This window comes from Vigna angularis, chromosome 3 (assembly GCF_016808095.1).
Source record: "Vigna angularis cultivar LongXiaoDou No.4 chromosome 3, ASM1680809v1, whole genome shotgun sequence".
NCBI lineage: Eukaryota > Viridiplantae > Streptophyta > Magnoliopsida > Fabales > Fabaceae > Vigna > Vigna angularis.
The window spans coordinates 17,551,969-17,569,850 of record NC_068972.1 but is presented as its reverse complement, the minus strand read 5'-3'; the positions used below and the strand labels follow the sequence as shown (position 1 = coordinate 17,569,850).

At 33.2% G+C, this 17,882-nt stretch overlaps 1 protein-coding gene across 1 annotated transcript; it reads right to left on the bottom strand.

Moving 5' to 3' along the window:
- Positions 1–6,757: 6,757 nt before the first annotated feature.
- On the bottom strand, positions 6,758–7,789 carry LOC108324303 (universal stress protein A-like protein). The gene is made up of 4 exons (XM_017557220.2): positions 7,502–7,789; positions 7,292–7,404; positions 7,091–7,209; positions 6,758–7,006 (listed from the first exon to the last, which is right to left on the bottom strand). The coding sequence occupies exons 1-4, from the start codon at positions 7,659–7,661 to the stop codon at positions 6,931–6,933; spliced, it is 468 nt and encodes a 155-aa protein (XP_017412709.1). The 5' UTR covers positions 7,662–7,789; the 3' UTR covers positions 6,758–6,930.
- Between the last annotated feature and the right edge of the window lie 10,093 nt (positions 7,790–17,882).

The following is a 17,882-nucleotide window of genomic DNA, read 5'->3' as shown; positions in this document are numbered from 1 at the left end:
TATATCTTATTTTGATAAAAGTTATCCAATTCTTACCCGATTTCAGTATAATTTTGATTTTGGAAAAAGTAGTCTAATCACTGCACAATATTAACTTAGTTCTTCCACAACTTTAATTAAGTGTATGATTAATTACATTAATCTTGATTAAAATCACTTTTGAATCTCAGGACTTTAACATTAATATTGAAATCGTACTCTGTTTTCATGACTTCATAAGAAATCATTAATAAAAAGACTTACTTCTGTTTGTATTTTTTTAAAAATTAAAAGACATTAAAAAAATGAACATTTATCAATCAAATTTATACAAAAAATAAAAAAATAAAAAATGAATAATAAAATAAACTGTAAAGCTAATTTGAAAAATTGAAGAGGTTGTCACCTCCATGTACGACTTCCGTATCTTATTTTGGTAGAAGTTATCTAATTCATACACAATTTTAATATAATTTTGATTTTGGAAGAAATCGTTCAACTTCTGCACAACTTTAGCTTAATTTTTTCACAACTTTAATTAAGTATATAATTAATTACATTATATTTGATTGAAGTCATTTTGAATCTCACGACTCTAACGTTAATACTGAAGACATACTCTATTTTCATGACTTAATCAGAAATAATTAATGAAAAGAATTACTTCCTTTTGTAATTTTTTTAAAAAAGCTATCCAGATAAATAATTTGAAAAACAAATTAACCCACATTGATAAAAGCTTCCTCTACTAAACAAACATCAACTCAAATTAGATAAGAAATTAAAATATATTTTCTTATTAATCTTCGGAAAAGTTTTTTTTTCAAATTTTATATACCTTCTTATATGTTTTTTTTTTAATTTTATAAATAATGCCCTTGTAACACTGGCTAGTAAGATCAAAGGTAAAATATGTACTTTTCCAAATTTGATTCTTAGTTTGTTATAATTTTCAAGAGTTTCTATCTATTTTAATTTTTTTATTACTTTGAAATGTATCGTTTTTTATCCTTTACTCGCCATTTAAACCACTTAAAATAGTAAAAGACGTACGTTTTCAAAATAAAATTATTAGAAGTGACTATAATTTTCAAAAAGAAAACTAAATCTGAAACTTAAATTTTACCTCAAACTAAATAGAAAGGGTAAGATATGTTATACCTAGAATACCATGAAACACCTGTTTTCATTCCCTAAGTCATCATAATTACAATTTACAATCATGCACTTTCTCTCTTTTTCCTTTCTATCCTTAATTAATGGCTGAAGTTCAATTTGAGTAATCTAATATACCTTATTTTGTCTGTGCCTTTTGGAATATGTGGCTAATTAGGAGTCAGAAAGTTTTCAAAAGCACTTTTTCTTCAATTAACAAAGCATTTTTTTCTCAAATTCCTAAATTATAGGTGAATGTGTGTTGTCAAGATCACCACTGTTCAAATAGGGCGCATTTGCATTCAATACTGAATTTGAAAAAGTAAAAAAAAAAAAAAAAGGAAATCAAGGAAATGAGACTGTAAAATAATACAAAGGATGGGAAAAATTGACATGAAATTGAATAATAGATTCAATTGATATTATATGATAAATTTGGTCGGATATTGATATATTTAGAAAATAATTCATAAAATTTATATTTCAAAACAATAACATGTTACACTATCAAAATTTAAATTGATTAATTTAATTTAATTTATTATTTAATTATTATTTATATTTATATATTTTAATTATTTATTACGTTAGAATAAAAATTAAATGTTTTATTGTATTTTATTTAATTTTATTTAATTTCAATTATTATTATTTATTTATAAGATGATTTAAAGTATAAATTGTTAGTTTTCTTCGGATATCCTCGCATGTAATTAAGGATAGAAAGTTTGCTGTGTAATTATTTTTTCGTGATTGGATGTATTATTTTTCGAAAATCTCAGCATTTGTTTTTTACTCACCAAGTCTTTATTGTTGGAAACAAATAGAATGTAAATGATGGATAAATAAAAACAAATTCTCTAAAACATTTTATAATTAAAAAGAAATAATTAAATGGATGGAGAGTATTATAGTAAAGTTTTGTCCTTTTATTTTAGCTTTGTTTCCTTATAGGTTGTTTTTTTCTAATTCCACAAAATTATATTACATAATTAGTGATAACCTTAAATATATATATATATATATATATATATATATATATATATATATATATATATATATTTATCTTTTTTCTTTTTGACTTTCTCTAGTAATTTGTTTATATTGTTATTGGTTCCTAAAGTGCTAAGTAGCATTTCAATGAAACAGAGTCCATAATACTTTAGACAAACAAAAGAATTATTAAAAACAACTTTTTTTTTGGTAAGGAATACAAAGTGTGATAATTTATTAGAGATTGAACGCATTTTTAATCCTAAACAATACTAATATCTTCTCTTCAATCACTCTTTTGTGGTCCTTTCTTTGTCTTGTTTATCAATTTGGATAAGTATTGATTCAGTGGAAATCTTTTAAAAAGTAAAATTCATAAAATACATAGCTTAAGATCAACGATGTCTTAAAGGATAGACATAGATTCACTGTATTATCCATTGAAAAAAATAATCTTATATAATTTGATTATAATGATTTAATGAGTAATTTACATTTAAAAATCTGAAAGCAAATTTAAAAATATGACAATCATTTTTAACAGATTGTTATAAATTCCAAAATATTAAAATTATAATAACGATCTCTACAACTCTTATATTTTATACTCTCTACATTAATTGTTTTTTTGAAAAGTATTTTTAAATCCAGAAAATATTTTCGAAACATTAATCTGAAAAATATGACAAAATACATTCTACGTTTATAAAGAATTGAATTTTAACGTAATTCCGTAAATGTCGGACTACAAAATAATCAACGTAAATTATTGACTGGTAGCATTTTCGTAAATAAGTGGGCATATAAATGTCTGTTAGGAGGGGCCCCGACGTCTATAATATTATAGACGTCGGGGCCCCTCCTAACAGACGTCTATATGTCTGACAGGTAGATAAAAGGTCATTTTTTTCTGCCTTAGAGACGTTTGATCCCGCCACCCCAATGTTTATATTCGATTATAGACGTCGGTGTCCCTCCTAACGGACGTGTATATGTCTGACAGGTGGATGAAAAGTTATTTTTTTCCGTCGTACAGACGTCGGATCCCGCCATCTAACGTCTAGATGGCCTGACAGAGTTAGGTGAAAAGTTTTTTTGGACGTCATATTAGTAAGGGTCCCGACGTCTAGGCCACAATAGACGTCGGTTCACCTGGGGAGCCGACGTCTAGTTTGCTGTTAAATCAGACATCAAACCCACAGTTATGAGCACTTCATCGTCTTCCTTCTCGCCTTTTCTCTCCGTGACATTGCTTTTTCAGGTGCGTTTTTGTCTCTTTTAAACCGTTTAAACGTACTTTTATTCAATTATATTAGTCTTTGGTTGATTATCTTTCATTTGAACCGATTAAAATTAGTTTTTGTTGTGTTTTGGTGCAGTTTTTCTCGTGTCTTTGGGTAGTGTAGTACCGCATTCTCCCTTTGCTAGTTTCCTCGTAAGAAAAACTTGCGTCTTTTGGATGTCTTATAGCGTTTCAACCCAAAACCGAACTTCGGTCCTTGCCTAGTTCTATTGTCACCGTTCGTTTTCATTGGCGGTTTTAGTGGAACTAGGCAAGGACCCAGATTCGATTTTCGATTGAAATGTCATAAGAGATCAAATAGACGCAACATTTTCTATGACGAAACTAGCAAAGGAAGAAGGTGCTACTACGCTACCCAAAGACACAAGCTGCAGTAAACGTCGGTTAATGCAATGTCTGACGTCTATAAAGCCCTTTAGATATCGGATCATGTAGTAACCGACATCTATAAAGACGTCGGACCTGTTAAGTTCAACGTTTGATTAACGTCACCCACAAAGACGCCAGTTCTAAAAGTGACGTTAAAAGGCCAAAATAACATATGTTAAATGCCATTACTACACTAGTGGTTAAGAGGTTTGGAATGTATTTTTGAATCTCGAGATATATTTTGAAATAATCATTTTAGAATACAATTAGTTTTTTTTTTAAATAAGTGTTCTGTGAGTTATTTTCGAATTTAGAAATACATTCTGTTTCGGCTGGATCTGGGCGGACCATGCTAAAACACACGAACTTACTGTTGATGGCGGACGGGCGGACGACGAAGATGAACGAACGGGCGACCGATCCGGACGCTGGAGCCGGGCGGATGATGGCAAATGCTGGAGCCGGGCGGATGAGCGATCACGAACGTCGGAAACGGGCGGACACTTTCAACTGGATCCCACGAACCGAAGCAAGCTTCACTGGCGGGCGATACCAAGATGGACGATCGCTCTGTGCTCCAAACCGGGCGGACGTCCTCCAATCCGGACGCTCGCTCTCTGCACCAAGCTGGACGGGCGTCCTCCCCTCCAGGCAGATGATCCTTTGCTTTCAGCTCCAAGCTGGGCGGGCCTCCTCCCTTTCCTTAGCGCTGCTCCACCCTCCCAGTGGGGAGGGGCCGGGTACCTGCTAAAGGCACTCCGACGCTCAAGTCAGTAATATGACAGAGCGACTGTGATGCATGTATGCATCGTTATCAAGTTGGTCAGAGTTCATACCTGAGACCTTTATTTATAGTGAGTTGTAATGGGCTTTTACCTTTTGGGGGCCTGGGAACGGCCCAATAATACCTTAATCTTCATTAAGGACTTAATGTGTCACTTAGCGTTTAACCGTGTAATCAGCGAAGTGCGTCGGTTGGGAATGATGGACGGTCAGGGATGTTTACCCTAGGTGGGCGTCCAGCTCTTGGGCGGACGTCCATCTCTTGGGCGGACGTCCAGCTCTTGGGCGGACGTCCAGCTCTTGGGCGGACGTCCAGTCCTCGGGCGAACGTCCTACTTCTTGGGCGAACGTCCAGCTCTTGGGCGAACGTCCACTCCTTGGGCGGACGTTCCGCATTGGGCGGACGCTCCACATTGGGCAGACGTTCCACTTTGGGCGGACGACGAATCCTTGGGCGGACGTCCTATCCTTGGGCGTACGTCCTTGGATGGATGTCTGGTTCTTGAGAGCGGACGTTCCATTTTGGGCGGACGACGAATCCTTGGGCGGACGTCCTATCCTTGGGCGTACGTCCTTGGATGGATGTCCGGTTCTTGAGAGCGGACGTTCCACTCTTGGGCGAGCGTCTTCTCTTGGGCGAACGTCCAATTTTGGGCAGACGTCCAGCTCTTGGGCGAACGTTCCATTATGGGCGGACGTCCAGCTCTTGGGCGGACGTCCATTTACTAGATGGCTGGGCGCTCGGTCTATGCCGGGAGGTCTTATCAGTACACATTCAGTAACACTTGTTCTGAATTGTTTTTTTTTTTAATCGAATGACGGTTCCAGAATGTATTTGCAGATATGAAAATATCTTTTGAAATACTTAATTTAGAATGTAAAAAAAATTCCGAAACACTCTGAAACTTTTTTTTATGTATTCTGATATGTATGTCTTAATTTAGAATGTATTTTTACTTCTGAAACAATAATTTCAAAATGAATGTTCCAGAACAGTCATTCTAAAATGTATAAAACATAAATCTTTTCCAAAATGGTGAATCCAATAAAGGAAAAATGGTGATATGGAGATTATGGGGTGTGTGTGGCCCTCATTTTTAATATTATTTAATTCAGGGGTACGACGGAGATTAAAATTTTCTTAGGCCCATAAAACTATTGGCCCAGCTCTATCTAGGTTACGTCTATTTGGTTGCTCACAAAATTAAGTTGGAGTTTTACTTCTGCATCCCCACAATTTCTTTGCACACTCCTCAATTTCTCAAAATCACCGTAAAAATGATTTTCAGGTTATATGTTCTGAAAATTTTCTGGAACAAATTTTTCTGAAGAAAATTTTCAAAACATATGAAATGTATATAATGTCTTTTGGAATGAGTTTTATTTGGAGCAATCCTCTATGAAATGTGTTTCAAAAATTGAAACACATGAAATAGGTTTTGAAAAAAGCTTTCCAAACAAGTTTTTTTTTTCTATATTTTTTCTCTTTTTCTTCCTCTGCAGCAATTTTTCCTCTCTTCTTATTCATCTGCGACATCAATGCCGACATTAGCAACAACAATGACAGTACGATGCAATGATGAAAGAGTTTGAGTATTTTCCAGTTAGTGTGGGAGTTCAGGTAATATATCTATGGGGGTGCAGGAAGCAATAGGCATTAAGTTGCTTTTCCAATATCACACAAGCCCTTGCATTCACGTCTTTCTTCGGTTAGGATTAGTTAGTATCAATGCAGCACGCCACCTGCAACTTTACTAAGTAACCCCTTTTATTTTTCAGTTTCTGCTCCATAAGGATATATTACAAACTTTAACAATAATTAATAATAAAATCTGTACATTTATTATTTTAAACTATTCAAAATACTGTACAATTGTTCTATGAGTATTTGATATCAACCTTCTCCATCCATATTCATTTAAAGATTTTTATTAGAAATTATACATCAATTAAAATAAATTTAAAATTTACTTCATATAATAATATTAGAATTTGTCATTTGTTCACTCTATTATTCCACTAAGTATAAATCAATTTTATGGAGAACTTCTTAAAATCAATTAGTCTCAAATGGTTAACTAAAAGAGTTAACGGTCTTATATCATAAGATTTATGTCCTGTTTTGCACCAATGGTTCTTCGAGGACCTGAGTATGGTTATTTTGGGTAAACCTGATTAACTTGGCAAAAGCACACGTTCATGTCATTTCATGATTTCCAACCTTTAGAATACAACCTATACCACGATTCAACCACAGCAAAAACATAAAATAAAAGTAAAACTTATATACACAAACCATGGGCAGCAACAGGAAGTAGTTAAAGCTATGTCCAGAAAACCAATCTCTCTTACGGGTGCTTCACGATTACAACCGGACACTCTGCATGTTTGGCACAGTGATCACTAACACTTCCAAGGATTGCCCTTCAAATTACAACCAAGAATCCGATTAAGTCATAAAAATACTGCACGTCCCTCTAAACACAAATAAAATCAATAAACTGTTACCTCTTAAAGAATCCATAGCCATGACTTCCCATGACCAAGGTATCAGCCTCTAGTTTCTTCGCCACACTGCATATTACATCCTTCGCATCTCCTACCCCAACTACCCTTTCCATGTTCACCTGCAAAATCACCAATTTCAGACAATCAAAACCAGAACAGCAAAACCAAACCCTCAAAAATGACCATGTAAGGTGGATCTACATTTGTAGCCTTCAAATTTCTACATGTGGCTTCAGCTCTTTCCATCACTGAATTAACCAGGTGCATACTGTACTTTTCCATAGCATCAATAACATCATTGGAAAAGATATACCCTGTAAAACATTACCAACTGAGTCAATAACATGATTTTAAGATAAGGTTCAAACAATATAATTACATAATGAGAAAGTGTAATTAATCAAGTAAAACCTGCAGCATCCAAGGAGTAGAAAGCAGAGGGTGGCCTGACATAAAGAAGCACAAGCTTGTTGGTATCAGTAACAAGATTGGTGATGCACCATGAAAGGGCATACATGCTCTCTTGGCTCTCATCCACAGCCACCATAATCTTTCTCTCTTTGTTTTCCATTACTTTATTGTCTGCAAGGTGAGAGCTTTTCTATTTCTGTGTATGCCAAGCTTCAGAAATGTTGTTGGGTTTGGATAATAGTTAAAGGGGATGAAGTGGGGTTGCACTATATAGCGTCAGTCACTGCTCATGCGCTTTTTGGAATAGTATTTGGTGTTGTTTAAACCTTTGAATTCTAATCTACTGAATCATGAAAACAAACAAAACACAGCACATGGTTTCTTTGCTCTAGTTTTCGAATCTCACCACTGCTTACTTGTCAAGACAGTGTGAAAAGCGTAAGCTAGCAAACAAAAATAAATGGATGAAATAAAATTATAACTTAATTAATATTAATTGCACACATTTAATTAAAATAATTGATAGGATATCGTCATTTTTACTTTATAAATTCCAACTATCCATCGGTTTCAATTTTAAAATTATCCGTATAAGGCGCATCAACGTCTTAAACAAAATATGAGTAGATTTTTTTTTTCAGATGTACTCCCCTTAAAATATCTCTGATTTTTTTTTAGTTCGAATAGATGAAAAAAAACAAATTGTTGTGAAAAAAAGAAAGAAAAAAGAGAAGAGAACAATAATTGATGTGCATTAGAGTGATTGAATAGGTTGTGGATTTGTATTGGCTGTGGAAAACGTACATAACAATCTTAGCTAAGATAGAGGAAACTCAAATTAACAACCGATGGTGTCGCGTTCACAATTATGAAAAGCTCTCTGGATCATTCTCATGACAGTAACTTGTCGACAGAGGGAGATGCTTTAAAATCTATTTTCAAAACTTCAAATTTAATTCTCTGTACAAAACTATGCATATGCTTAATTAGCATAAATAATTATCCTTAATTAGCATAAATAATTTTATTTATATTATTTAAACAGGTGGTTCTCTAATCTTAATAATATCATAATTTCTGGGAGAATAATCCTAATGATATTATAATATTCAATAAAACATATATTTATTGAGAAGTAAATAAATTTATGATATATTAAGATTTTCAATCATATTAATATTAATTTTTTTATCGACAAATATTATATACTAGGATAGACCGAAAATTCATTTGTGATTTTTTCAAAAAAAGATTAAAAAATATTTATTTCGGATAGTGGTCGAGTGTTAACTTAAAAAATCTCTTCAGCTACTTTTCCTGTTCAAATGGTAAAATTCCAACTAATCGGATTAACGAACTAATAATAATTCAATACTTAAATTAGTTTGAGTTTGATTGATTAAGCAATTAATACTGTAATATTAGTAAAAGTTTCAATAACAATAACTTTACTTGTATTTATAAGTTTTTTCATAGGTTTTTTATTAGAATTAGTCTAATCAGGATCAAATTTTGTTAACCTTGATTAATGAGTAATTTATACACACACGTAGATTATGTTTTATTAAGACGTTAACTTAAATGTTGTATAAATTACTTATGTATAGTTTTTCTGAGGAAAAAAACCTGCGTATATTTTTCTTATTAGTATTTGAAAAGAAATTAGATTCTATATTGAGAATATTAAAAAATTAGTTTAAAAAAACAAAACTTACTTAATTGTAAATGAGTTAAACAAATTCAACTTCACTTAATTTTTTTAACAAGTCAAACTATACGATTAAATAAACGAGTCAAACTTAAATTTTAAACTTTTACTGTCTAAATCCAAACTAGGCTTGTTTATGCCCCTAATTATCATAAAATAATATAGTAGAGTATAAAAGAGTAATTACAATATTTTAATCACTCAATAAACCTAAACTTTTGTAATGTTTCTAAAAATACATATAACTTTATTAATACGAAAATTACAAATTTTAAATATTTGTCTAGATTGAAAAAAAATATTATTTTTAAATTTTAATTTGTCATAGGTTTTATTTGGCTTGATATGGTGACTGGTGCATAATTTTGCAGTATGTCATTATCTAGTGTAGCCGTCTTTGTCAACTTGAGTGAGACGCATATGTCTATTTCGGTGGGTGTCGCGTTTTCTTATCTATTTAACTTAAGGCTCGATTTAAACCCATCAATTACCTTTCTTTCAAACCAAGGCCCAATAAAAAAGAGCCTAGGACAAAATGATTTGTTTAACTCACAGATAAATGCCATCCCTAATTTGTGCCGTTTTTATCCGACATTCAGGTATGATCTTGAAGTAATATTAGTTGAGAGCATAAATAACATTTATACAACATAATTTATTTATAATGCACATTCAATTTAAAATATTTAAGACAATATGAATTTTTATTCTTATATAATACCCAATTTTTTTACTTTTAATCAATGTGAGACTTATACTCATTTTAATTCTCAATACAAATGTTATAATTTAATGTGATATTGTTTTTATATCACACTCAAAATCATACAAAAACAATTGAAGAGACATTGTTGGATGATAGTATGACGAGTGAACTGTTGACGTGACAAAACTTAAGGGAGTTTTAGAAGGAGACTTTGACGTTCATGTCTCTACTATTGGATATAGAGTTGATAGTGAAGAAACGTTATTAGTTAGACTATAAGCTTGAAAAATTGAAGATGGTAACTAAGTGACATAAGTATCTACTAATTATAAGAAAGTCGAAAATCTAGATCAAGAAACCTTAGAGATTATGAAGACAATGATAAAGTTGGAGATTCGATAGATGCACCTAAAGGAATAATAATACAAGTTCTTTTAAGGGTTTTTTCTTTATATAATTTTAGTGCATTTTTAGACAAGATAGGATATTGGACAACTTTTTAATTTATTACAGGTTGTAGGGTAAATCTTGCATTGAGCTAATGACTTCAAAATGAAATCGTGTTATTTGCAAAAAAAATTAACATGCAAGGTGTCCATTTCGAAGATGACCAAATGCAAAATATTTTTCTTCTTCTTTCTCGTCATCATCGTAACCATGTCTATAGCAACTTCTACTAACACCATTTTATTCCAAACCCCATCACCTCTTTCCACCTCGCCTTTCGTCACCACATCTCTTCCAAACTCACATCCGTGAAATGCACCACCCAACTCCACATGCAACCCCCACCCCTCACCCATGCCCAAGATTGCATCTTCAACTTCGCCGCCAACTTGCCACCCTCTCAGAAAAGGTTTTCCTTTTGGTCAAAATAAAAGTAATACAAACAAAGCACCATTTCAACTTACTTGAATTCATTTGCATAAATCACAACTTTGAATCCTAAATTACAAGTTGAAAGTGGCTCATATAGGACACGACTTTAGTAGAATCAAGTTTTGCAAAGAAGTCATGTGACTTGGACATGACTCTAGTAGAATCAAACAGAAATTGTGCACCCCGATATAACTTATTATTTTCTGAAAATATAAATTGGAAGTTGTATTCATGGCGCACGACTTCTGCAGTGTAGGTTAAAGTCATTTAAACAACACACTAGTGCATATTTGTCTTTTTAATTCACCTAATATGCTTCGATTTTAAAGAAAAGGAAGTATATAAAAACGCAGTGTCAATTTTGAAAATTTTGCGAACTTATAGGCCCTTATTGCACTGGAATCAAATCCATATACCCCTTTTGCCTTCAATTATTAAAGAACTAAGGTTGAAAGGTGTGCGAAATTTTCAAAAAATTTCAAAACTCTCGCTATTTTTTAAACTATTTTATCTAAGGAAGGAGATTTGGCTTCGTTTGTTAGATAATCAAAGCCAAAATGTGCAAGAAAATTTTTCAAAATTTTTTTCAAAATTTTAAGGGTATCTTTTGTAAGAATCGAAGCTATACATTCTTTTATGATTTGGTTGTTAAAGAATTGAAGCCAAAAGATACGTGAAAATTTCCAATTTTTTTTCAAAATTTTAAGCATCGACCAAAACCAAATACTTTATTTTGCCTCAGTTCTTGTAAGAACCGAAGCCATACATCTTTTTCTAATTCAGTTGTTAAAGAATAAAAAAATTTCAAAATTTATGTTGTTTTTTTAATTATTTTATCTAAGTGAGAGAATTTGACTTCAATTTTTATTATAATCGATGTATAAAGTTCTGTCTAAGATTATTTTAGGTTTAATACATCATTTGGTCCCTACTTTTGGGGGTTTTGTTCAAAATGGTCCCACCTTTTGAAAAAGTTCAGTAAAGTCCCATATTTTGGTTTAAAATGTTCAATTCAGTCCTTTTCGTGGACGGCGTTAGAAACTTAACAGTGGTGGTGCTACTGTGGCGAAATTTGAGTGAGCTGTCATGTTTTGATGGTTACGTGGCACTGTAAATTGGGGAAATATCCTAAATTGGGGAAAACCCTAAAGTTTTAATAACCCTAAACCCTAAATTAGAATCAGAAACCCTAAATTAGGGAAAAATCCCCAATATCAAAACCCCGACCCTCAACCGGTTAGTCTTTCTCATATTTCCCTCCAACAGCACCGCAAGGGACTGAGGGATAGGAGAATGAGACTTTCTCTTAATGTTGCAAGGAGGTTTTTTGGTTTGCAAGATATGTTGGGCTTTGACAAAGCTAGCAATACCGTGGAGTGGCTGCTGAACCAAGCAAAAGCTGAAATCAATCGTCTAGCAAAGGAGAAAAAGAAGTAGAAGAAGAGTGTTCATCGCAGTTGCTGCAGTGCTGATTCGGAATGTGAAGAAGGTGTGTCTAGTCTGGATGAGGTTGCAGGGAGTAGAAATGAAGAAGAAGCAGGAGAAGATTGGGGATTTTTCCCCAATTTAGGGCTTCTGATTCTAATTTCCACTTTAGGGTCCCCAATTTAGGATATTTCCCCAATTTATAGTGCCACGTAACCATCAAAACATAACAGCTCACTCAAATTTCGCCACAATGGCACCACTACCGTTAAGTTTCTAACGCCGTCCACGAAAAGGACCGAATTGAACATTTTAAATCAAAATATGGGACCTTACTGAACTTTTTCAAAAGATGGGACCATTTTGAACAAAACCCCCAAAAGTAGGGACCAAATGATGTATTAAACCATTATTTTAAAAGAAACTTTACGAAGGCAACATTGTTTTCTATCTTGCGCTACTTTTTGGTATCTCTACAAACACCGTTTTTTCACCATTCTCCACTATTTTCGTCGTCAAATATCGCTTCAATGTTGCTACCACTCCTCCATTCACCTCTCTTCTCTTCCCTTCCACGTCCTCAACTCCATAATTTCCACTTTGCTTCCATTTCGAAATTGCGAGAGAGATTTGCTTAAGTTTTTTATTTATTTAAAAGTCTAATGCAATTATTTTTGTTCAAGTTCTTTGCACTAGACACAATTTGTCATTTGGTTCATGAAAAAATTTAATTATATATATATTTAATTGCTTTTTTTGTATATTTATGTTAAAGTATTTTTTTTATGTTTAAAGTATTTCTTTTTATGTTGATATATCTTGCATTAGTATTTAGCACATTTACTTGTTCTAAGATAACATATTTTTGTATTTAGATTCTAACTTATTTTGGATATGATAAATATAATGTGTTGTTCTATCATATTTTTCGTAGGTTTTAAAAAATATTAATTTTAAGAGTTTTTTTATCTTGATTCTTCTAAGAATCGAACCAAGGCCAAATACTTCAATTTTGTCTCAATTCTCCTAAAAAACCAAAGTCTAATATATTTTTTGAATTAAAATATTATTTAATTTTAAAAGTATTTGATTTCTATTCTTGTAAAAATTGAAACCAAATCCATAACTTTTTAATATTTCTTATTATTTTATGGTTATCGAAGCATAAATGTTCATTTATTTTTGAGTGGTTTCTCCCTGCACCTCACTCATCTCATCTTGTACTTTTATATTCTTTCATATTTCCAGTTGTGCCCTTATCAGATAATCTTTTTAACTGCTTTTTTTCTTTGACCCATTCAACAATTAAAAAAAAGGCACCAACCCCTTCCTCCTCTGCCTCTCTTTGCCGCATTTCATATTTCCCTACACCTCCTTTCTTTCTCCTCTCTTCTCATGGAGTGTTCCTCCCCTCCTCCCTCATTTTACTTGTTGCAGTCTCGCGCTTCATTCTCATAGACCTGTTCTCGTTTTGGTGGTTGTGTCATGGTGGTTGTGGTGAGCTCTTATAGTGGTGATTGTGCGGTTGAAGACTTTGCCACACTTGGAAGTGCGATTGGGAGACTGCCGGAGTTGGAGATGCGGTTCATGGTCGCCGCACTTGGAAGTATGCTCACCGCACTTGGAGTTGCGGTTGATATTCACCGTAGTTGGAATTGCGGTTTAGGGTTTTTTTTCTTGCTCTTGGGCGTGCTTGCCGTGGCCTCCTTTGCTTACATCCACATCCACAATGGCTCTGACTGCCAGAAGGTCCTCCAGGTGCCGCTTTTAGTCGACGACAACAACAAGAACTGGGATGAGGTGAAGAGTTGCTTGATGGATGCGCACGTGTGCCAGAACCTCGCCATTACCGGTGGCTTCCAGAACCTCGCCATCAACGGTGGCCTCAACAACGACTTCCTCGTTTTCAAACAACTATCCACAATGCAGGTTTTATAAATAAAAAAGTGTCCAACAATGAATAATTATAAGAGTGATTCTCCCTGCACCTCACGGCCTTCGTCCTGCACCTCCAAAATATATTTTAATTCCAAGTATACCTTTGCACAGTCAATGATGAGAATATTTTGAATTTTTAAAATGTTGACTAAAACTTTAACTCTTCCCTGCCGCATCTCAAACTCAAACCCTACACCCCTCTCCAAATCACTCATCCCTCTTTTTCTCTCCGTCCTACTCCTCTGCCATTCTTCTCTCCCCCGTATCCTGTACCACTGTATTTTGTCTCCGCCCTCCCTGTTGTGCCAAGCTTTTGCGTTCGTCCTTCGTGCCACGCTTTGTTTGCGTTTGTCCTGTCGTGGTTGTTTTCCTCACAGATCTCTGGCGTCCAGGTTAGTACCCTTGCATCTGCTTTGTTTTGTTTGCTGTCATAATCTATGCATGTGCTTGGGTGTTCGCTTCGTGCGCCGGAGGTTCGGTTCGTGTTCGTTCACCGGAGAGCTTAAACGCCGTTGGAGTTGTGGTCAGAGACGTCCGCATGCGTGCACAGAGAACCGCATTTCGATCTGCGAAAAGCAAAGCACAAACCGCAGTTCGATCTGTGGAAAGCACAGAGAAAGGCAGACTAACTGCACATGGAAGTGCGTTAGTTGTTTGCCGGATTTCAAAGTGCGGTTCTTGAAACTTAAGGTTTTTTAATTTTTTTTATTAGATTAGTATATATTTATTTTATTAGGTTTTATTTTTATTAGGTTAGTATAATAAATTTAATTTTTTATGTTAATTGTTAAATAAAATGTTTTGTTTTAATATATTGTGAATTATTTTATTTGTTTGTTAAATTTTGTTGAATTTGTTATTTTCAACATATTATTATTTTCATACTATATTATTTATTACGTATTTAATTTTATTTAAGTTATTTAATTTTTTAAAATAAAAAATCATAACATAAAATAAGAAATTTAAAATAAAAAATAATACCATAATTAAAAAACATGAAAAAAAAAGCATGCAGGAATATAATACAAAAAACATTAAAGAAAAAAAGCATGCATGAAATAAAGAAAAAAAAAATTAAAGAAAAACAAGCATGCATAACAAACGCACTTCAAAGTGCGGCGCAAAATTAAAATACACACTTCGAAGTGCGACCCCTAGTTTCCGCACCTCGAAGTGCGGTTAGGAGCGCGAAACGTACCTGTCTTCTTCCTCTCGCCGAACAATGTCACAGCACCAATGTCCAGATCTCTACCACCAGAGAATGATAACCACCAACTCAACCACCAACTCACCACCAGAGAATGATAACCACCAACTCAAGGAGTGAAAAAAAATAACAAAAACAGTACACAATGCTTGCTATGCTACAGTGAAAACGAAGAAGGCTGCAGCTTAGCTTAGGGTTTATAGCCAAAAGAAATTTTAGTTGTTGTTGGCAGTTACGAAAATGGTTGGTGGTTAAGAAACATTAATTCATTAATTAAGTTTTGACTTTTTTATTAAATGAAGGGTAAAAAAGTAAAATTGTAGATGCAGGATGAAGGCAGTGAGGTGTAGGAAGAATCACTCTAATTATAACTGTACCACTTGGAACAACAGAGAAGATTGATGTAACATCATTAAACTTTTTCAGAATTAAATAAATAAAGGGCAAAAATGTCTATTGATAGGTGAAGGCTGAGATAACTTAGGTGAGGACTCTTCTTTATTTTTATGTTTCAATTGATAACCAAAGTCAATTTTTTTTGTTATTTAAATATGTTTTGGTTATAGAACTGAAATTTAATATTTAAAAAATAACAGTGTAAAACTGTTTTTGTGAACTAACAGTTTCATTATTAAAGTCGTTAAGTTCATTTACGATTTATCCCACAATCTGTAATAAATTAAAAAAAACTATCCATTCTCGTATTTTATATCTAAAAGTGCATCAAATCAGTGAAAGAACCTAAAGGATACTGAACCATTCACCTATATATAATCCTGATCTTATAACTTATGTATAGACTGATTCACTAAGAATTAACATAATGAAATTTAGGATGAAGGCGAGTCAGAAAATGGATTAATTACCTTGATTCAAATTTGAATTGAGCATGAGAGAGTAGTGGAACAATGATTGAAGTGAAGGAGATGCAATTAAACATGGCCTAGTGGAGATGCAATGACTATGAACCAAATGAATGAGACCTAGCCCACATGGAGCTGCTTCAAGATTGGGAGAGAAAACACCCAGCACCACCCACATATCAATTACCAATCAAACAAAGATACATTAGTCCATATGCTCCTTTCCAAATGCTCAATATTATAACCAAGCCTTATTTTAAGCACCATCGATCATATTTCCATGAACTTTGAAGGTAAGACATCAATCTTTCTAATTCTCACTCTCAATCAAAACAGTTAAAGGCCGAATGCTTTGTTCCCTTCTCTGTAGGAGCACAATTTTTCACCTATAGATGCCTGGCTTAAACCAAACTCAAACGTTCCTTGATAGCCTTTTCTTATCTAACCCAATAACTTCATTATCAACCACCACCACACCATCAACCATACCCTTTATAAATCTCCCTAATTATATAAAACACTATCTAGACATTACACCAATTGTTTAAATTAAATACAAATATTCATATAATAAAAAAATCAAGTTTTTAAATCAAACAACAATACGTACTATTCTTTTCGTAAGAATGAATAGTTATCATAAATATATTAAAGAAACATCATTAATATTAAATTTGATTGTAACAGAGTTTGAATAGCTTTTGTTTTAGTATAAGAGTATTTTGTTGTTGTTAAAAATAACATATTCAAAACATTTGAGTGTTATATGGGCATAATATAAAATGTCTTATACGCGCATATATCAGCATTTAGTTTGATATTTAGCTTATTGTCAACAGGATGCAGCTGTAACTCAGCCATATGATATGATTGAGAAAGCTAAAGAAAAGTTTCATTTTTTTTTTAATTTGAGAAGCTTCCATATGGCAAGATTGTTCGTAATTGTTAGATAAATCCACCCGTGAGAGAGAGAGACGACAAGACGGAGAAACCATAAACACATTCGTCACTTTTCTCACGTATTATAATAATAATATGGAACGAATAACGTCTGAAACTATATTATCGTAGTATTCTTTAAAAAATATATATGTATTCTCTCTTCCATGGTAACAAATTTGAAATCAAGTGGGTGAGCAAATCGATAGAGGAGGGGAATATTTGTACCTATATACGTGAAGAGATCAAACCCTCGATTATTCATAATTCTAAATGCCTGCGCATGCATTTCCTTTATTTTTTTTAAACAAAAATTATAAAACTAGACACAGTTTTATCTTACAATACAACTATTCGCCCGGTCTATTACAATTATTTATTTATTGGTTAAATTATTTTATATAATATTTTTATAACATAATTTTCTCTCTCTCGCTGTTTCCTTTTACACTTCCCCGTTTGATAAAGAAAGAAAGAAATGATAGATCCGCCGAATCACCGTTGATTATTATGTGTGGATTTGGGTGAACGCGCTTGGATTAATCTAATGAAACAGCGGGGCCCACGATTTCAAATTTGGTTTGTCTAAGGATGTTTGTTACCGTTGGTGAAGAATCGTAGGTCTCAGATTTAAATCTGGAAATGGCAGTTTCGAAGGAATATGTTATTTTACAAAAGTAGCAGAGTGGCTTTTTACTTTTTACTTTTTACTT